This window comes from Oryctolagus cuniculus, chromosome 17, assembly GCF_964237555.1.
Source record: "Oryctolagus cuniculus chromosome 17, mOryCun1.1, whole genome shotgun sequence".
Classification (NCBI taxonomy): domain Eukaryota; kingdom Metazoa; phylum Chordata; class Mammalia; order Lagomorpha; family Leporidae; genus Oryctolagus; species Oryctolagus cuniculus.
This window is the reverse complement of record NC_091448.1, coordinates 22,905,071-22,920,974: the sequence shown is the minus strand read 5'-3', so window position 1 is coordinate 22,920,974 and position 15,904 is coordinate 22,905,071. Positions and strand designations below refer to the sequence as shown.

Sequence of the window (15,904 nt, the reverse complement as noted above, 5' to 3'; positions counted from 1 at the left end):
ACTGGGTCTTAATTATTTTTATAAAACAGAATTCCTAAGACCACTAGATCAGTAGTTCTGAGGCAGTAGTGATCCAACTAACTCCCTCACCCAGGGAACATTTGACAATGCCTGGAGATACTTTTTGATTACAACTAAAGATACTGCTGACAACTAGTGGTCAGAGATGCTGTTATATTTCCTAGAATGCACCAGGCAACACTCTAAACCCAAGAATTTTCTAATCCAAACTGTCAACATTATCAAGGTTGAGATTTCCAGGATAGACCAAGTGGGGTAAAAAAAAATCATGTTAAGTCACCTCTGAAAGTGAACAAATACGGGCCAGCACTGTGGTGTAACAGGTTAATGCCCTAGCCTGAGGCACCGGCATCACATATGGGTGCCAGTTTGAGACCCGGCTGCTCCACTTCCGATCCAGCTCTCTGCTATGGCCTGGGAGAGCACTGGAAGATGGCCCATGTCCTTGGGCCCCCGCACCCACGTGGGAGACCAGGAGGAAGCTCTTGTTTCCTGCCTTTGGATCAGCCCAGCTCGGCCGTTGTGGCCATTTGAGGAGTGAATCAATGGATGGAAGACCTCTTTGTCTCTCCTCTCTTTCTGTGTTACGCTGACTTTCAAAAAAAAATTTGTGTCATTTCTCTTAAAAAAAAAAAAAAAAGCGAACAAGTAGAGTCTGAAAAACCTTGGCCCAAGAAAATAAAACTGTTCCTGAGGGAGATAATTTCTAATCAGTCTCAAAACATTTTAATGACTAGCACTATATGTCAATATCAAAGAACATTAATGTTATTTGCTCACCTTAACTGCTGTACAAGCTCTGGGCAGCTCTGAAATCAAAGAAGTTCTGTTAAAACATTAAATTACTTCAACAACTTTGAAGACATCAACAGTTTTTCTTTATTAATAGCACATGCTTTATAACAAAAACATTAAAACTACAGAAGGTCCTTAAATGAAGATACCAAAAAAGCATCTTCTTCCTAATTGGTAAACCATGGGGTTGGGGTGAGAAATTAAAAATCAAAAGATATGCAAAAGTTTATAAAGAATCAACTTTCAATAGCTTGTTTAAAACATTACAAACTCTCTTTAATGGCACCCCTGAAATTCATATCAAACTGTCTGGTTACACACAATTTACAGTCATCTCTATGACAGGATTTTTTCAGATTATGTGTCCTTCTTGATTATAATCTCTTTGAGGATGGGAACCCTAAGATTTATTTCTGTACTCTGAGCACCTATTATTCAATTGCGGCTCACATTTGTCGATATGAAATGAAAAGGGTTCCTCTGGTGTTTTCATTTATGAAAGCCCTTGGATGATGTTACAGATGGACCCAAGTTACTGCAAATTTCATTCTACAGCTATTGATGCTGTAGCCCATCACATCATCTCTACAGTGGCTCACAAAAAAACTAAGCCCAAGATATTTAAGCCCCAACAATTCATTTTTAAATAAATGTTCCTATTAAACCCCACAGATTTCAGTGAAATATCAACACATACCACAGGATTCTCCCCATGGTGAGCCACTTTTACATCACAAAGCTGTCCTGCAGGATCTAACTGCACTTCCACATAGAACATATCTGACGTGATGTAACATTCAGTGCCACTGGCACTGAGATGAGAGCCCAGTCTAGCAGGAACAAATCAAAACAAAAATTAATAGAAGACACATAAATAAAGCCACCCAAAGTTAACACTAAGCTAAACATTTCTGCTTACAGAGACTACTTACCCATTTTGTCTTGCTATAGACTCCAAACGATCAGTCATTGCTGGTAAAGACGTTACTATGAAAAGGTGAAAAAATAAATCATAAAGAATGCTCCAAATAACTTAAACAGTATTCTTCAAAGAAGGAAATACCCTACAAAGTATATTCATCCTTCAAAAGCCATAAACATATCAGTAATTCAAATGCTTGTAATCTGTACAAAGTTCACTGGTAAGGCTTAGCTCTGGCCCATATATTAATAAGGGTATAAAAATCTATTTGAAAAATTATCAGATCTTACTCCTTTCCTTTTTTCACAACTCATTATTTGAAACAAGCAGTCTGTAACTTAAAGAAGACACATTTATCTGGTAATTCTAGAATAAAGAAGATTAATTTCTAAACCAACAAAACAAATAATATTCACAGCAGCATTATTCACAATTGTCATAAGACAGAAACAGGGGCGGGCATTTGTCCTAGCAATTAAGATGCCATTTGGCATGCCCACATTCCATAGTTGAGTGCCTGGGTTCAAATCCCAGTTCTGCTCCCAATTCCAGCTTCCTGCTAATGAGTACCCTGGGAAGCAGCAGATGACCGTTAGAGTTGTTGAGTCTCTGCCACCCATGTGAGAGACCCAGACTTAATTCCAAGTTCCTGGCTTCGACCTGGCCCACCACAGGTGTTGCAGGTATTTCAGGGGGTAAGTCAGCAGACAGGAGATCTATCTCTCTTTAAAAAAAAAAAAAAAAAAGAAATGAAAAAAAATAATGACCCAGATGCCCATTAACAGATGAATGGATAAACAAAATGTGGTACATATATAACAGAATATTATTGGATTTTAAAAAGGAAAGATATTCCAATACATGCTTCAACATGGATGAACCTTGAAGACATGAGGCCAGTTAGGGATAGATATGATTTCACTTATATAGTCAAATTCATAGACAGAAAGAATAGTGGTTGTCAGGGCTGGGTACAGAGTTTCAGTTTGGGAAGAAGAGAAAAGTTCTGGGATAATGGTGATTACAAAAAATGCAAACATACTTAATGCCACTGAACTACATACCTAAAAACAGCTGGAGCTGGGGATGTGGTATAGCGGGTAAAGCTGTTGCTTGCAATGCCAGCATCCTATATAGGCACTGGTTCGTGTCCTAGATGATCCTCTTCTAATCTAGCTCCCTGCTAATGGCCTGGGAAAAGCAGCAGAGGATGTCCCAAGTACTTGGGCCCCTGCCACCCACATGGCTCCTAGCTCCAGCCTGGCCCAGCACAGGCCATTGCAACCATCTGGGGAATGAACCAGCAAATGGAAGATCTCTCTCTCTCTCTCTAACACTTTCAAATAAATAAATTATTCTTAAAAAAAAAAAAAAAAATAGTTGGGGCTGGTGCTGTGGCGTAATGGGTAAAGCTGCCGCCTGCAGTGCCAGCATCCCATATGCACGCCAGTTTGAACCCTAGCTACTCCACTTCCGATCCAGCTCTCTGCTGTGGCCTGGGAGAGCAGTAGAAGATGGCCCAAGTCTTTGGGCCCCTGCGCCCACTTGGGAGACCAAGGACGCTCCTGGCTGCGGATCGGTGCAGCTCCAGCCATTGCAGCCATCTGGGGAATGAACCAGCAGATGGAAGACCTCTCTCTCTCCGCCTCTCCTTCTCTCTGTGTAACTCTGACTTTCAAGTAAAATAAATAAATCTTTAAAAAGAAAATTGTTAAGAAGGTAATTTTAAGGTACATATATATGTTTTACCCCGATTTCAAAAGGAAAATAATATAATACTCAGCTAAATCATGTTCAATTGTGGTGGAACAGGGTGAAATCTGTTTTTGCTTTCATTTTCCCCAAAAAACAGACAGAATTAATCATTATAAATGAGCATGAATAATTAAGCTCATGATTTAAATATTGTTTATTTCCTAAGGAACTCTGTCCACAAACTTTACAAAAATATTTTTAGGTAGTTAATATGTCCATCTTCTCAGAGAGAATTAGAAGAGACCATGTGAAGAAAAAACTTTCCTTTGTTATCTTATAGTTATCATTCATCAATTATCTTTAAGTCTCTATCAATCTCCAAAATAAGACAAAAAGGTAAATGCTTCAGGGAGCAAGAATTTAGTCTGGCAGTTAAGACGCTTGTGCTCCACACCAGAGGACCTGGGTTCAACCTCCTGCTCTGGCTCCTGCCAGCCTCCTGCTGATGCAGACCCTGGGAAGCAGCAGCAAGGACTCAAGTAACTGGACTCCTGTACTGATATGGAAGACTGGGACTAAGTTCAAGCTCACAGTTTCGGCATCCCCAGCCGAGGCCAGGCCACTGCATGCTTTTGGGGAGTGAACCAAGGAATAGAAGTTCTCTCTTGCACTTTTCTCTCAAATTAAGTAAGTAAATAAAATAAATTTTTTAACAAAACCAAATGCTTCAAAGGTTTAGGAAGGAGCTCATTTCAAGTCCATAAATGAAAGAAGTGATATTTTGCAAAGAAAGTTGACCTACCTCAATTTATATTTCTAATGTAAGTATAAAAGAATCCCAATTAAAATGGGGGTTTTAAGCAATCAGTGTAATCCTGGTGTTTACAAACCTTTGAGAGCCTTCTGTAATGTCTCCAAACAGCTGACCAAATGCTGATGCCCTCCAGAACTCATCACAACCCTCTTCTCCTGTATCAAGCAGGGAAAACATTTAAGGTAAAAATTAACCAAGCCAACAATGTGTCAGGTAAACATACATATTACCCTGACAGCAATATTTCAGGATACAACATAGACTCTATCAAGTTTACACAATCTTACCTATTATCTGTCCATACAATCAAAGAAAAAAAGTTCACAAACATGAATATATATCCATATCCACATGCATATGAAAGAAAAAGTAATTCCAAGATTTAAAATAAGGTAATTCAGGGAACAATTAGAGAGAATCAAAATATAATAGATGGGCCGGCGCCGCAGCTCAATAGGCTAATCCTCCGCCTGCAGAGCCGGCACACCGGGTTCTAGTCCCGGTTGCCCTCTTCCAGGCCGGCTCTCTGCTGTAGCCCAGGAGTGCAGTGGAGGATGGCCCAAGTGCTTGGGCCCTGCACCCCATGGGAGACCAGGATAAGCACCTGGCTCCTGCCTTCGGATCAGCGCAGTGTGCCGGCCGCAGCATGCTGGCCGCGGGGCCATTGGAGGGTGAACCAGTGGCAAAAGGAAGACCTTTCTCTCTCTCTCTTACTGTCTACTCTACCTGTCCAAAAAAAAAAAAAATATATATATATATATATATATATAAAATAGATGGAGCTAGTGCTGCGGCATAGCGGGTAAAGCTGCCGCCTACAGTGTCAGCATGCCATATGGGTGCTGGTTCGATTCCCGACTCTTCACTTCCAATCCAGGTCTCGGCTAATGGCCTAAGAAAGCAGTGGAAGACGGCCCATGTCCTTGGACCCCTACATTCGCGTGGGAGACCTGGAAGAAGCTCTTGGCTCCTGATTAGTGAAGCTCTGGCCATTACAGCCAATTGGGGAGTGAACCAGAAGATGGAAGACCTCTCTTCCTCTCTCTCTCTCTACTTCTCCTTCTCTGTGTAACTCTTTCAAATAAATAAATAAATCTTACATAAAAAAATAGATGAGATCTACTTTCTGTAGAAATGACATCTTAACATTTAGACACTTAAAGTGACTCAGGAGACTTGAGAATTACCAAAGCTAACAAGGTAATCTGAATATGAGAAATAGAACCAAACTCTGGTCAAACTAGACTGACCCAAAAACAGACCATTAGGGCCAGCATTGAATAGCAGGTAAAGCTGCTGCCTGCGATATCAGCATCCCATATGGGCACCAGTTCAATTCCCGGCTGCCCTGCTTCTGCTCAGCTCTCTGCTAATGGCCTGGGAAAAATGGCAGAAATGGCCCAAGTAATTGGCCCCTGCACCCACGTAGGAGACAGGGAAGGAACTTCTGGCTCCTGGCTTCAGCCTAGCCCAGCCCCAGCAGTTGCAGCATTTGAGGAGTGAACCAGCATAGGGAAGGTCCGTTGGTCAGTCTGTCTCTCTCTCACTTCTCTCGCTCTCCCCCGCTCTCTCTCTCTAACTCTTTCAAATAAATATATTAATTTTTTAAAAAATCATCTAGTCTAGGAAGGGTACTCTAAAGATCAAAATAGTTACAATGCTTTTTTTCCAGGGAGGTGATTTCTCTCTGAAAACATTCCAATCCCCAGAAACATGAACTGTTTTATGGTACATGAATAGTTTTCTAGGTTTTTCCATGGCCTAAATCAAGGGTGAGGAAATTTTTTTCTGCCAGGAGTCATTTGGATACTTATAACATCATTTGTAGGCCATACAAAATTATCAACTTAAAAATTAGCCTTCTAGGGACCAGTACTGTGGAGTAGCGGGTAAAGCTGCTGCCTGCATTTCCAGCATCCTGTATGGGCACCAGTTCAAGTACCGGCTGCTCCACTTCTGATCCCACTCTCTGCTATGGCCTCAAAAGCAGTGAGGATGGCCCAAGTTCTTGGGCCCCTGCACCCACATGGGAGACCCAGAAGCTCCTGGCTCCTGGCTATGGATTGGCTCAGCTCTAGCCGTTGTGGCCACTTGGGTAGTGAACCAGCAAATGTAAGAGAGAGAGAGAGAGAGAGAGTGTGTGTGTGTGTGTGTGTGTGTCTGCCTCTCTTTCAAATAAATAAATAAATAAATCTTTAAAAAGAAAAATTAGCCTTCTATAGATTTATTGAATTTCAAATCCCATATACGGTTAGCTTGGCAAAGCCAGAACAAATGATTTTGCAAGCCTTATTAAGCCTGTAGGCCAGACATTCCCCACACTTGCTAAATAAATTTATCTCTTTAAATCCACTCCCACAAAAAGAGTATCTGATTTATTACTAATCTGGTTTCCCCTATATTGAATAGAGAAAGGGGTGCTCTGGACAACAAACACCAGTACTTTGTAAACTGGGAAGATAAACCACTTTCGTAAATTAATAGACTGGCTTTCTGTTTTACATGTTAATTCACTGAGATTTGGCCAGTATATCAGTTGCTGGAAAGTCTTTAAAGTCTTGATATACTGAGACAGGCATTGTGGCACAACAGGTTAAGCTGTTGCTTGCCAAGCCAGCATCCCATACTAGGGTGCAGGTTCAAGTCCTGGCTGCTCTGCTTCAAATCCAGCTCCCTGTTGATTGCCTGTAAAGTCAGCAGAACATGGCCAAAGTACTTGGGCCCCTATCAATATGTGAGATATCCAGATAGAGTTCCTGACTCCAAGTTTTGGCCTGGCCAAGATTGGCTGTTGTGGCCACTTAGGGAGTGACCCAGTGAATGGAAGAGCTCTCTCTCTTTCAAACAAATTAAATAATAAATCTTTTCAAAAACAAAAAGTATTGATGGACCAATAAAATTCAGTTTCTCAATCTGTAAAACTGCTAAGCAAGTAAAAGGAGCTACTGACCAAACCTAGATATTGGGGTTCCCCTCAGAGGTACCCCAGCCACCCAGAATCTGTTTCATGGTCTCTCAAATGACAGCATAATTTTTAGAAAATATTTCAAACTGGAATATGGCTGCCTCAGAGTATTTAAAGGACAACTTCTGAAATCTGAAACTGGCAAAGTTATTTTTTTATATAACTTTTTTTTTTTTTTTTTTTTTTTGACAGGCAGAGTGGACAGTGAGAGAGAGAGAGACAGTGAGAAAGGTCTTCCTTTGCCGTTGGTTCACCCTCCAATGGCCGCCGCGGCCGGTGCGCTGCGGCCGGCGCACCACGCTGATCCGATGGCAGGAGCCAGGAGCCAGGTGCTTTTCCTGGTCTCCCATGGGGTGCAGGGCCCAAGCACCTGGGCCATCCTCCACTGCACTCCCGGGCCACAGCAGAGAGCTGGCCTGGAAGAGGGGCAACCGGGACAGAATCCGGCGCCCCAACCGGGACTAGAACCTGGTGTGCCGGCGCCGCTAGGCGGAGGATTAGCCTAGTGAGCCGCGGCGCCGGCTATATAACATATTTTTAAAAAAAAAGCTTTTTTGTGTAAAAACCTGAGCCAGAAGACACACATGCATTTGCAGAATTTATAGTTACTGAATTCATTTAATATTTACTATCTTACTTTTTCCTTACAACAAAATTATTTGGAAAAACAAACTGCTATTCTGTACTTCCATAATCCAGATAAGGAAACTGAGACTCAGAGAGATTAAATAATCTGTCCAAAGTTACATAGGTAGTAAGAGAGATTAAATAATCTGTCCAAAGTTACATAGGTAGTAAGTATGGAATTAAAACCTAAAATACAGGTCTTTTGATAGAAAATTCAGTTATTCTACTGGTGTTACACTGATAATGATCATTTTAAACACTAATAAATCTAAGCTCAACATACTCTGAATCCAAAATAAAATTTGATAGGGAAGTTGGGGTACTTTAATTGAAGTATAACAAACATACAGAAAAGTGAATAACTCTTAAGAGATCACAAGTGAGCACACTCACCACTGCCAGGTCAAAAACCGGAGTAACCTTTTCCTGCACGATTTTACTACCACTGGAATCATTTGGATGAATTCTTAACATCAGCTCTGCAACATTGAATAATATAACCCCCCTGCACCCTTCTGTCTTGTACTTAACTGCTATTAATTCCAATACTGGTGAATGACTCAGGAAAGAGAAGTAATACTATAGAGAAAGATATTAACAGTGAACAGGTGAAAATCTAAAATTCACTTGTATTAAGAATGAACTGGGGGCCAGCGCCACAGCTCACTTGGCTGATCCTCCGCCTGTGGCGTCAGCACCCCAGGTTCTAGTCCCGGTTGGGGTGCCGGATTCTGTCCCGGTTGCTCCTCTTCCAGTCCAGCTCTCTGCTGTGGCCCGGAAAGGCAGTGGGGGATGGCCCAAGTGCTTGGGCCCAGCACCCGCATGGGAGATCAGGAGGAGGCAGCTGGCTCCTGGCTTCGGATCGGCGCAGCACGCCAGCCGTAGCAGCCACTTGGGGGGTGAACCAATGAAAGGGAAGACCTTTCTCTCTGTCTCTCTCTCACTGTCTAACTCTGCCTGCCCAAAAGAAAAAAAAAAAAAAAAAAGAATGAACTGGGGGGCCAGACTATGGTGTAGCAGGTTAAGCTGCCACCTACAGTGCTGGTATCCCATATGGGCGCCAGATCAAGGCCTGGCTGTTCCACTTCCAATCCAGCTCTCTGCTATGGCCTGGGAAAGCAGTGGAAGATGGCCCAAGTCTTTGGGCCCCCTACACCAGCGTGGGAGACCCAGAGGAAGCTCCTGGCTCCTGTCTTCGGATTGATGCAGCTCTAGCCGTTGCTGCCATTTGGAGAATGAACCAGTGGATGGAAGACCTCTCTCTCTCTCTGCGTCTGCCTGTCTGTAACTCTGCCTTTCAAATAAGTAACACCCCCACACACAAAAAAAAAAAAAAAGAAAAAAAAAACCCAGAATGAATTGGGGGCCAGCCCTGTGATATAGCAGGTTAAAGCCCTGATCTGCAACACCAGCATCCCATGTGTGCGCTGCTTAGAACGCCAGCTGTTCCACTTCTGATCCAGCTCCCTGCTAATGCACCTGGGACAGCAGCAGAGGAGCAGAGGATGGCCCAAGGCATTGGACCTTGCACCCACATGAGAGACCAGGAAGAAGCTCTTGGCTCCTGGCTTCAGATCAGATCAGCTCCGGTCATTGTGGCCACTTAGGGAGTGAACCAATGGACAGAAGACCCCTCTCTCTGTAACTCTTTAAAAAAAAAAAAATTGCAGGGAGCCCACTTTGTGATATAGTGGGTAAGGCCACCATCTGTAATGCTGGCATCCCATTTGGGCACCAGTTTGTGTCCCAGCTGCTCCACTTACAATCCAACTCCCTGATAATGGTCTGGGAAAACAGCAGAAGATGGCCCAAGTGGTTGGGCCCCTGCACCCACATGAGAGACCCAGAAGCTCTTGGCTCCTGGTTTTAGCCTGGCTCAACCCCAGCTGTTGCAGCCATCTGAGGAGTGAACCAGTGGATAGACGATATCTCTCCATCTCTCCCTCTTTTGCTGTATTTATTTTGAATAAATAAATAAAACAAACAAAAAAAAATGAACTGCAGGTGGTCAATATTGTGGCACAGAGGATTAAGCCACTGTTTGCAATGCCAACATCCCTTATCGGAGTGTTGGTTTGAGGCCCAGCTACTCTGCTTCTGATCCAGCTTCCTGCTAATTTCCTCTGAATGCAGCCGGTTATGGTCCAAATACTTGGTCTCCAACTACCTATGAGTAAGATCCAGATGCAGTTCTGGGCTCCTGGCATCAGCCTGGCCTAGTCCTAGCTACTGTGGACATTTGGGGTGTGACCCAGTGGATGCAGGACCTCTCTCTGTCATTCTGCCTTTCAAATAAAATAAAAATATTTTTTAAAGTGATTACAAATCTACTAGTAGTGCTTACTCTACAGATACAATGAAAATAACACATTACAATCAAGGAGCTTAAAAGGAAGCGAAGAATGTCTTCTAATACCAGTCTGCCAAATGCGTCCCTAACAGGCATATTTCTTGGCACCTTTGCTATAAGTACCCACTGGGTACCAAAACTCACAATAAATATAGTTTTATAAATACAGTCAGCCCTTGGTATCTGCAAATCCCACATCTGCACAATCAACCAAATGAAGATTAAAGAGTCAGAAAAAAAAAACAACTTCTTTTATAGCAAACACTTTTTTTCTTGTCATCATTCCCTAAACAACACAATGTAATAACTATTTACATAACATTCCATTTTTATTATAAGTAATCTAGAGATGATTTCTAGTATATAGGAGTATGTGCATAGGTTATATGCAAATGCCATGCCATTTCATAACAGGAACTTGAGCAAATGGGGATTTTGATGTCCACGGGGGATCTTGGAACAATCCCCCTTAGATAACCAGGATGAATGGATAGCTCCTTCCTAGGTAGGTCCCTGAAAAGCTCCAATATATTCCAGTGTTTTATGATAAATAAATCTGAAGACACTATTGTAGCTAATTTGGACACAGGGAGCTTACTTATTATCTAAGTATAACACTTTACCCACTTGCCACAATCCTCACCATGACTTGCCGCACAAGCTTAATGGTTTCACTCCAAGGTCTATTTTGGTTAAATTTTGCATGAAGCCGTTCCAAGAGAGAACTCATCTTACTCAGCTTTTCCGACTCTACGACATAAATCAGAAAACATCATTAGAAACTCCTTTATCAAGACCTCGTTTTTCTTGGAAAAGAAACCCCCACACAGCCGAATCTAAGAATTGGCTAAACTACTTTTCGATATAATTTCTTCAAACCACATAAAGAAAATATTTTTAAAGGTGAGAAGACACATACCTTATGGGTCTGATAAAAGGAACACCATAGGACATTCCATTCAAGGTTTTAATGGGAACCCAAAAAGGAACCGAGTCTAATCATGATTCACGACCATGCCTACAACTTAGTGACAGTCATTTTCATAACATGCCTGAAATTTCTGTATAATATTTATAGAGAGCATACATTTGAACATGGTCTTACAATGGTTAGCTGATTTTCAATGTGAAAATACTTCCTTAATTTTTGGCCATAATTTTAAGAGATTGGTTGATAAGTATGATCAAGAAAACAGACCCTAATTGCCTATCTGATGTTTCATATTTTTCCATATAGCTAAAATTATATGGACAGGGAAGAAATCAATAACCAAAAGATGAATTTCCAACAGAGGTTAAGAGAAAGGCAGAAAGGATCAGCTCCTGAACTAAGAATATGAATGAACCTCTTAAACCCTTCGAGCCTCCCCTAGTTCTTGAACTGCCATGTATGAGCGAAGACCTGTGCTGGGGCCACTGGAAAGGAACACAAGATATGCCTGAGGAGGGCCGGCGCCATGGCTCAATAGGCTAATCCTCCGCCTTGCGGCGCCAGCACACCGGGTTCTAGTCCCGGTTGGGGCGCCGGATTCTGTCCCGGTTGCCCCTCTTCCAGGCCAGCTCTCTGCTGTGGCCCGGGAGTGCATTGGAGGATGGCCCAAGTCCTTGAGCCCTACACCCGCATGGGAGACCAGGTAAAGCACCTGGCTCCTGGCTTCGGATCAGCGCAATGCGCCGGCCGCAGCGTGCCAGCTGCGGCGGCCATTGCAGGGTGAGCCAACGGCAAAAGGAAGACCTCTCTCTCTCTGTCCACTCTGCCTGTTAAAAATAATAATAATAATAATAATAATAATAACAAGATATGCCTGAGGTGACATCTGTGAGGCAGTGTGATCAAGTTAACATGGGAATTACCATTGGTGCAAAAAGAAATGCTCTTAAAAGCAGAGACATTACTACTGAATAGCAAAGAAGGAAAAGTACATAATCAATATGGAGACATTAAAAAAAAAAAACAGACTGTTGACACTGGCACTGAAAAATAAATAGAAGGTCAGAGTTAAGGCAGCAAGATGATCTCAGTCAAGACTCAGACTCCTTCCTTCACGCCTTCATCTTCTGGAAAACTGGTTTGTAGGCTGCTTCAGCCAGCTGATTGCTCTGGGCACATTCCTATTTCCCACTATCAAGCCATTCATTCAAGCACAATTGTATGTGCTGCAGACACAGTAGTAAGCAAACCATACAAAACTCCTGCCTGATGGTGTTTCCACTTTACACCCAAGGGACACACATTTCTTCTCCTTCAAATCACACCCCTTTTTTTTCTTGAGAAGCATTCTGTAAAACGTCCTTAGTCTGAAACTCAAATCAAACATTTTCTGAGCAACTACTATGTGCCAGAGATTATACAGAGATGAATAAGGGAGCCGGTGTTGTAGTATCGCGGGTGAAGTCACCACCTGGGATGCTGACAACTCATATGGGCAAAGGTTCAAGGCCCAGCTGCTCCGCTTCCAATCCAGCTCCCTGATGGTGCACCTGGGACAGCTGCGGAGGATGGCCTCAGAGAGTGGCCCCCTGCACGCATATGGGAGACGCTGGGGAGGCTCCTGGCTTCGGCCTAGCCCAGCTCCAACTATTGCGGTCATTTGGGGAGTGAACCAGCAGGTAGAAGATTTTTCTCTCTCTGTAACTCTGCCTTTCAAATAAATACATCTTTAAAAAAAAAAAAAATGAATAGGGCAGCCCCCTGATCTACAAAGCTCAGAACAAACTGGAAGGATGAACAATGATAATAAAGTAAGCTGTGATTGAAAGTGCAGTGTGGAACTCCAGAGAATCGGAGTAAAAATTTCCATAGAAAAAGTCGTTTTCAACAGTTCTAAATCAGTCCGGCCACCGATGGGAACACTGTGACTTTTAGGAAGTGCAGGCATTTTGTATCCTCAGGACCAAATCACATCATTCACATCAAAATACTCTCCAGTACTTTTAGATACACGGTTCCGTATGGCTGTTTTTAGGCCATTATTCAATGGTCTCTTCCGGAATGAGTTGCAAACAGCTAATATATTCACTCGCCTGATCTTCCACCACTTTAGGCTAAAAGTGCCCAGAAGCCCCAGGTACTGTCTCTATATAAAAAGGAAATCTTCACCCAAGTTGGGAGCCCCCACCACCCTAAGTCAGCGCTCTATCACCATCAAGGAAGGCATGATGAGCATCTAAGACACACACATCCCGCATCCTGGACTCAGTGCCCCCGCGAAAGCGGCCCCCACGGGGCATCGGCCCCCACCTCCTCGCCCAGATTGGCTGCCCCCAGTTGAGTCCCGCCCCCTCCTTTCCCCCACTGTCACTCACCCTCGGTTTCCCCCTGAGCCTTCATCCTGACGACGGGCAGGGCCTGGGTCCGCCACAAGAGGAGAAGCCCGTTCCTTCCACTAATGGGAGAGCCACGTTAGTTCGGGCTCCCGGGACGCAGGGCACCAACAGTCCCTACTCTTCCCGGGAAGGCTCAGTCTGAAGTCCCCGGTGGCAAGAAGAGAAGGGTGCCTGCGGCCGCCGCCATCTTCCCCAACGGAACTTCCTAAAGCTCGCGAGATAAACCGTGATCCTGCGCGAGAAAGGAAGCGACGGGATACTGAAGTCTCGCGAGAGGTGAATGACGTACTTCCGCGAGATTTCTTCCAAATCCGGCTGTCTCTTAGCTCTTGGGTACTTCGTTCTGAACTTGCGAGCAGGTAGAGTTCGGTTGTTGTACGAAAACTTGCATTTTCATTTTAGCCGTTAGTTTGGAAACTAAACCCACAGAACCCCTTTTTTTTTACAGGCTAGATTTTCAAAGAATACTGGTATCTGAAATGTTTTATCAAATACAGTAGAGTTTCCCTTATATGCTAGATGCAGTAAAACTGTCATAAAAACACTGGCTCTTTGTAACACGACATTTGAAGGCTGCCTAGGACACTTAATTACCATTTTCTAATATTTTTTAAGTTTCAGGAATATTTCTTGAGCAGTTGCAGCAGTTTTGAAAATCTGAAGTGCTTTGGATTAAAATAAACTTGTTCTCAGCAGCAAGTGCATGTTATCACTGTGTCTTGGTGGAAACATGCAGTTTAGCTTGTATCTCCACTGCAGATCACAGTGTGTAGTCTTCTCTCTTGTGTCAATAAATCCTCATGAAGAGAAATCCATAGCAATGCTGGCAAGTGCATGGCCACTGGAGCTTAAAGGCTACTTTTAAAAAGAATTTTCTCATATACATCCTTCAAAAATGCGGCTGGAAAGTAGGATCTTACCTAGTTTTCTGCAAGAATATTAAGCAATGAATTTCTTTTTTATTTTTAAGATTTATTTATTTGAAAGGTAGAGTTACAGAAGCAGAGAGAGAGGTCTCCCATCTGCTGGTTCACTCCCCAAATGTCCACAACTGCTGGACCTAGCCAATCCAAAGCAGGAACCTGAAGCTTCTTCCAAGTCCCCCTGCTGCCCTCCCCCCCCCTCCACGGGTGCAGGGGCCCAAGGACTTGGGCCATCTTCTGCTTAAGCAATGAATTTCTACTGACTGTAGTCTCAGATTTTTTCCACATTTAAAAAATAGCATTCACATATCCAGAGCCATCTCAGCAAATAACTGCAATTCAACTGAGTAGGCACAGCAGTATAAATTTGATAAAAAAAAAAAAAAATAACCTGGCAACTTGTTTCTTTACTGCCACAAAGGTAATTATAACATTCCCTTGAAAATAGGATTACACTTTTATTGTTTTTTTCCTCTTATCGTCATTCTTTGGAGTCATATTATACATAGTGAATTTCGTAGGGGCAGAAATGGCCCCGTGTTACTGAATCATCACTCCCTAGCACTGTACCTAGGCCTGGTAGCCAATCTTACTGGCTTACCAAGCCTGTCTAGATCCAGCTTTTCTGCCTGTCCCAATCCCCAGCATACTGACTTTCCCTCATTTGGAGGAGAATTCCTGCATTCCTCCCAAGGTCCTTCTACAGGCCTTTCTAACTGCTGGGAAGCCTCCCCTTTATCCAACCCTTTCAGCTCTCATTCAAATCTAAGTTAAATGTTTGTTCCAAAGTGGGCATTTGCATCCTAACGTCAGAGTACTTGGTTCCTTGAAAGCAGACTAACAGTGCTCCACTTGAGTTGGGATTAACAGCATATTTTCCAGGCAGGTGTTCGGTGCAGTGGTTAAGAGATGCCCAGGGATGCACACATATCATATCAGAGTACCTGGTTTTGAGTCCTGGCTCTACTTATAATCCAGTTTCCTGCTAATGCACACCCTGGGAGGCAGCAGATAATAGCTCAAGTACTTGGGTCCCTACCACCACCCTGATTGAATTCCTGGCTACTGGCTTTGCCCAAGCCATTTCATGCATTTGGGGAGTGAACCAGCAGATGGGAGCTCTCTCTGTCTGCCTCTCAAATAATTAAGTAAAGTTTTTTCCCTTTAGGCAAGAAAGGCAAGACTTTCTGATCCCTGATTTGAGGTCCTGTGTTGCATCATTTCAAACTTTAACCAAATCTTTTTTTTTATTATTTTATTTATTTGAAAGCCAAAGTGACAACAGCTGCTCTGGGCCAGGCAAGAACCAGGAAACCACAAACTCCATTTGTGTCTGCAGTGTGGGTGGCAAGAACCCAGGTACTTGGGTTGTGCACTGCCTCCCAGATTCATGAGCAGGAAACTGGTTTGGAAGCTCAGAGCAGCTGGGACTTGATATGCAATGCAGCTTTCAGAAGCAGAGGCC

At 43.2% G+C, this 15,904-nt stretch overlaps 1 protein-coding gene across 2 annotated transcripts in view; it reads right to left on the bottom strand.

The window, feature by feature from the left end:
* Positions 1 to 13,742, bottom strand: part of MED1 (mediator complex subunit 1) — a 40,098-nt gene extending 26,356 nt beyond the window's left edge. Inside the window, exons 1-6 of one of the 2 annotated variants that reach the window (XM_008271398.4) lie at positions 13,496 to 13,742; positions 10,833 to 10,939; positions 4,324 to 4,402; positions 1,749 to 1,803; positions 1,514 to 1,646; positions 802 to 830 (exon numbers count right to left, since the gene is read on the bottom strand). In XM_008271398.4, the coding sequence (XP_008269620.2) occupies positions 802 to 830; positions 1,514 to 1,646; positions 1,749 to 1,803; positions 4,324 to 4,402; positions 10,833 to 10,939; positions 13,496 to 13,520 (428 nt within the window). In that variant the 5' untranslated portion in view covers positions 13,521 to 13,742. The remainder of the gene's footprint in view (positions 1 to 801; positions 831 to 1,513; positions 1,647 to 1,748; positions 1,804 to 4,323; positions 4,403 to 10,832; positions 10,940 to 13,495) is intronic. The other variant, XM_070060760.1, reaches the window with a different exon arrangement.
* Between the last annotated feature and the right edge of the window lie 2,162 nt (positions 13,743 to 15,904).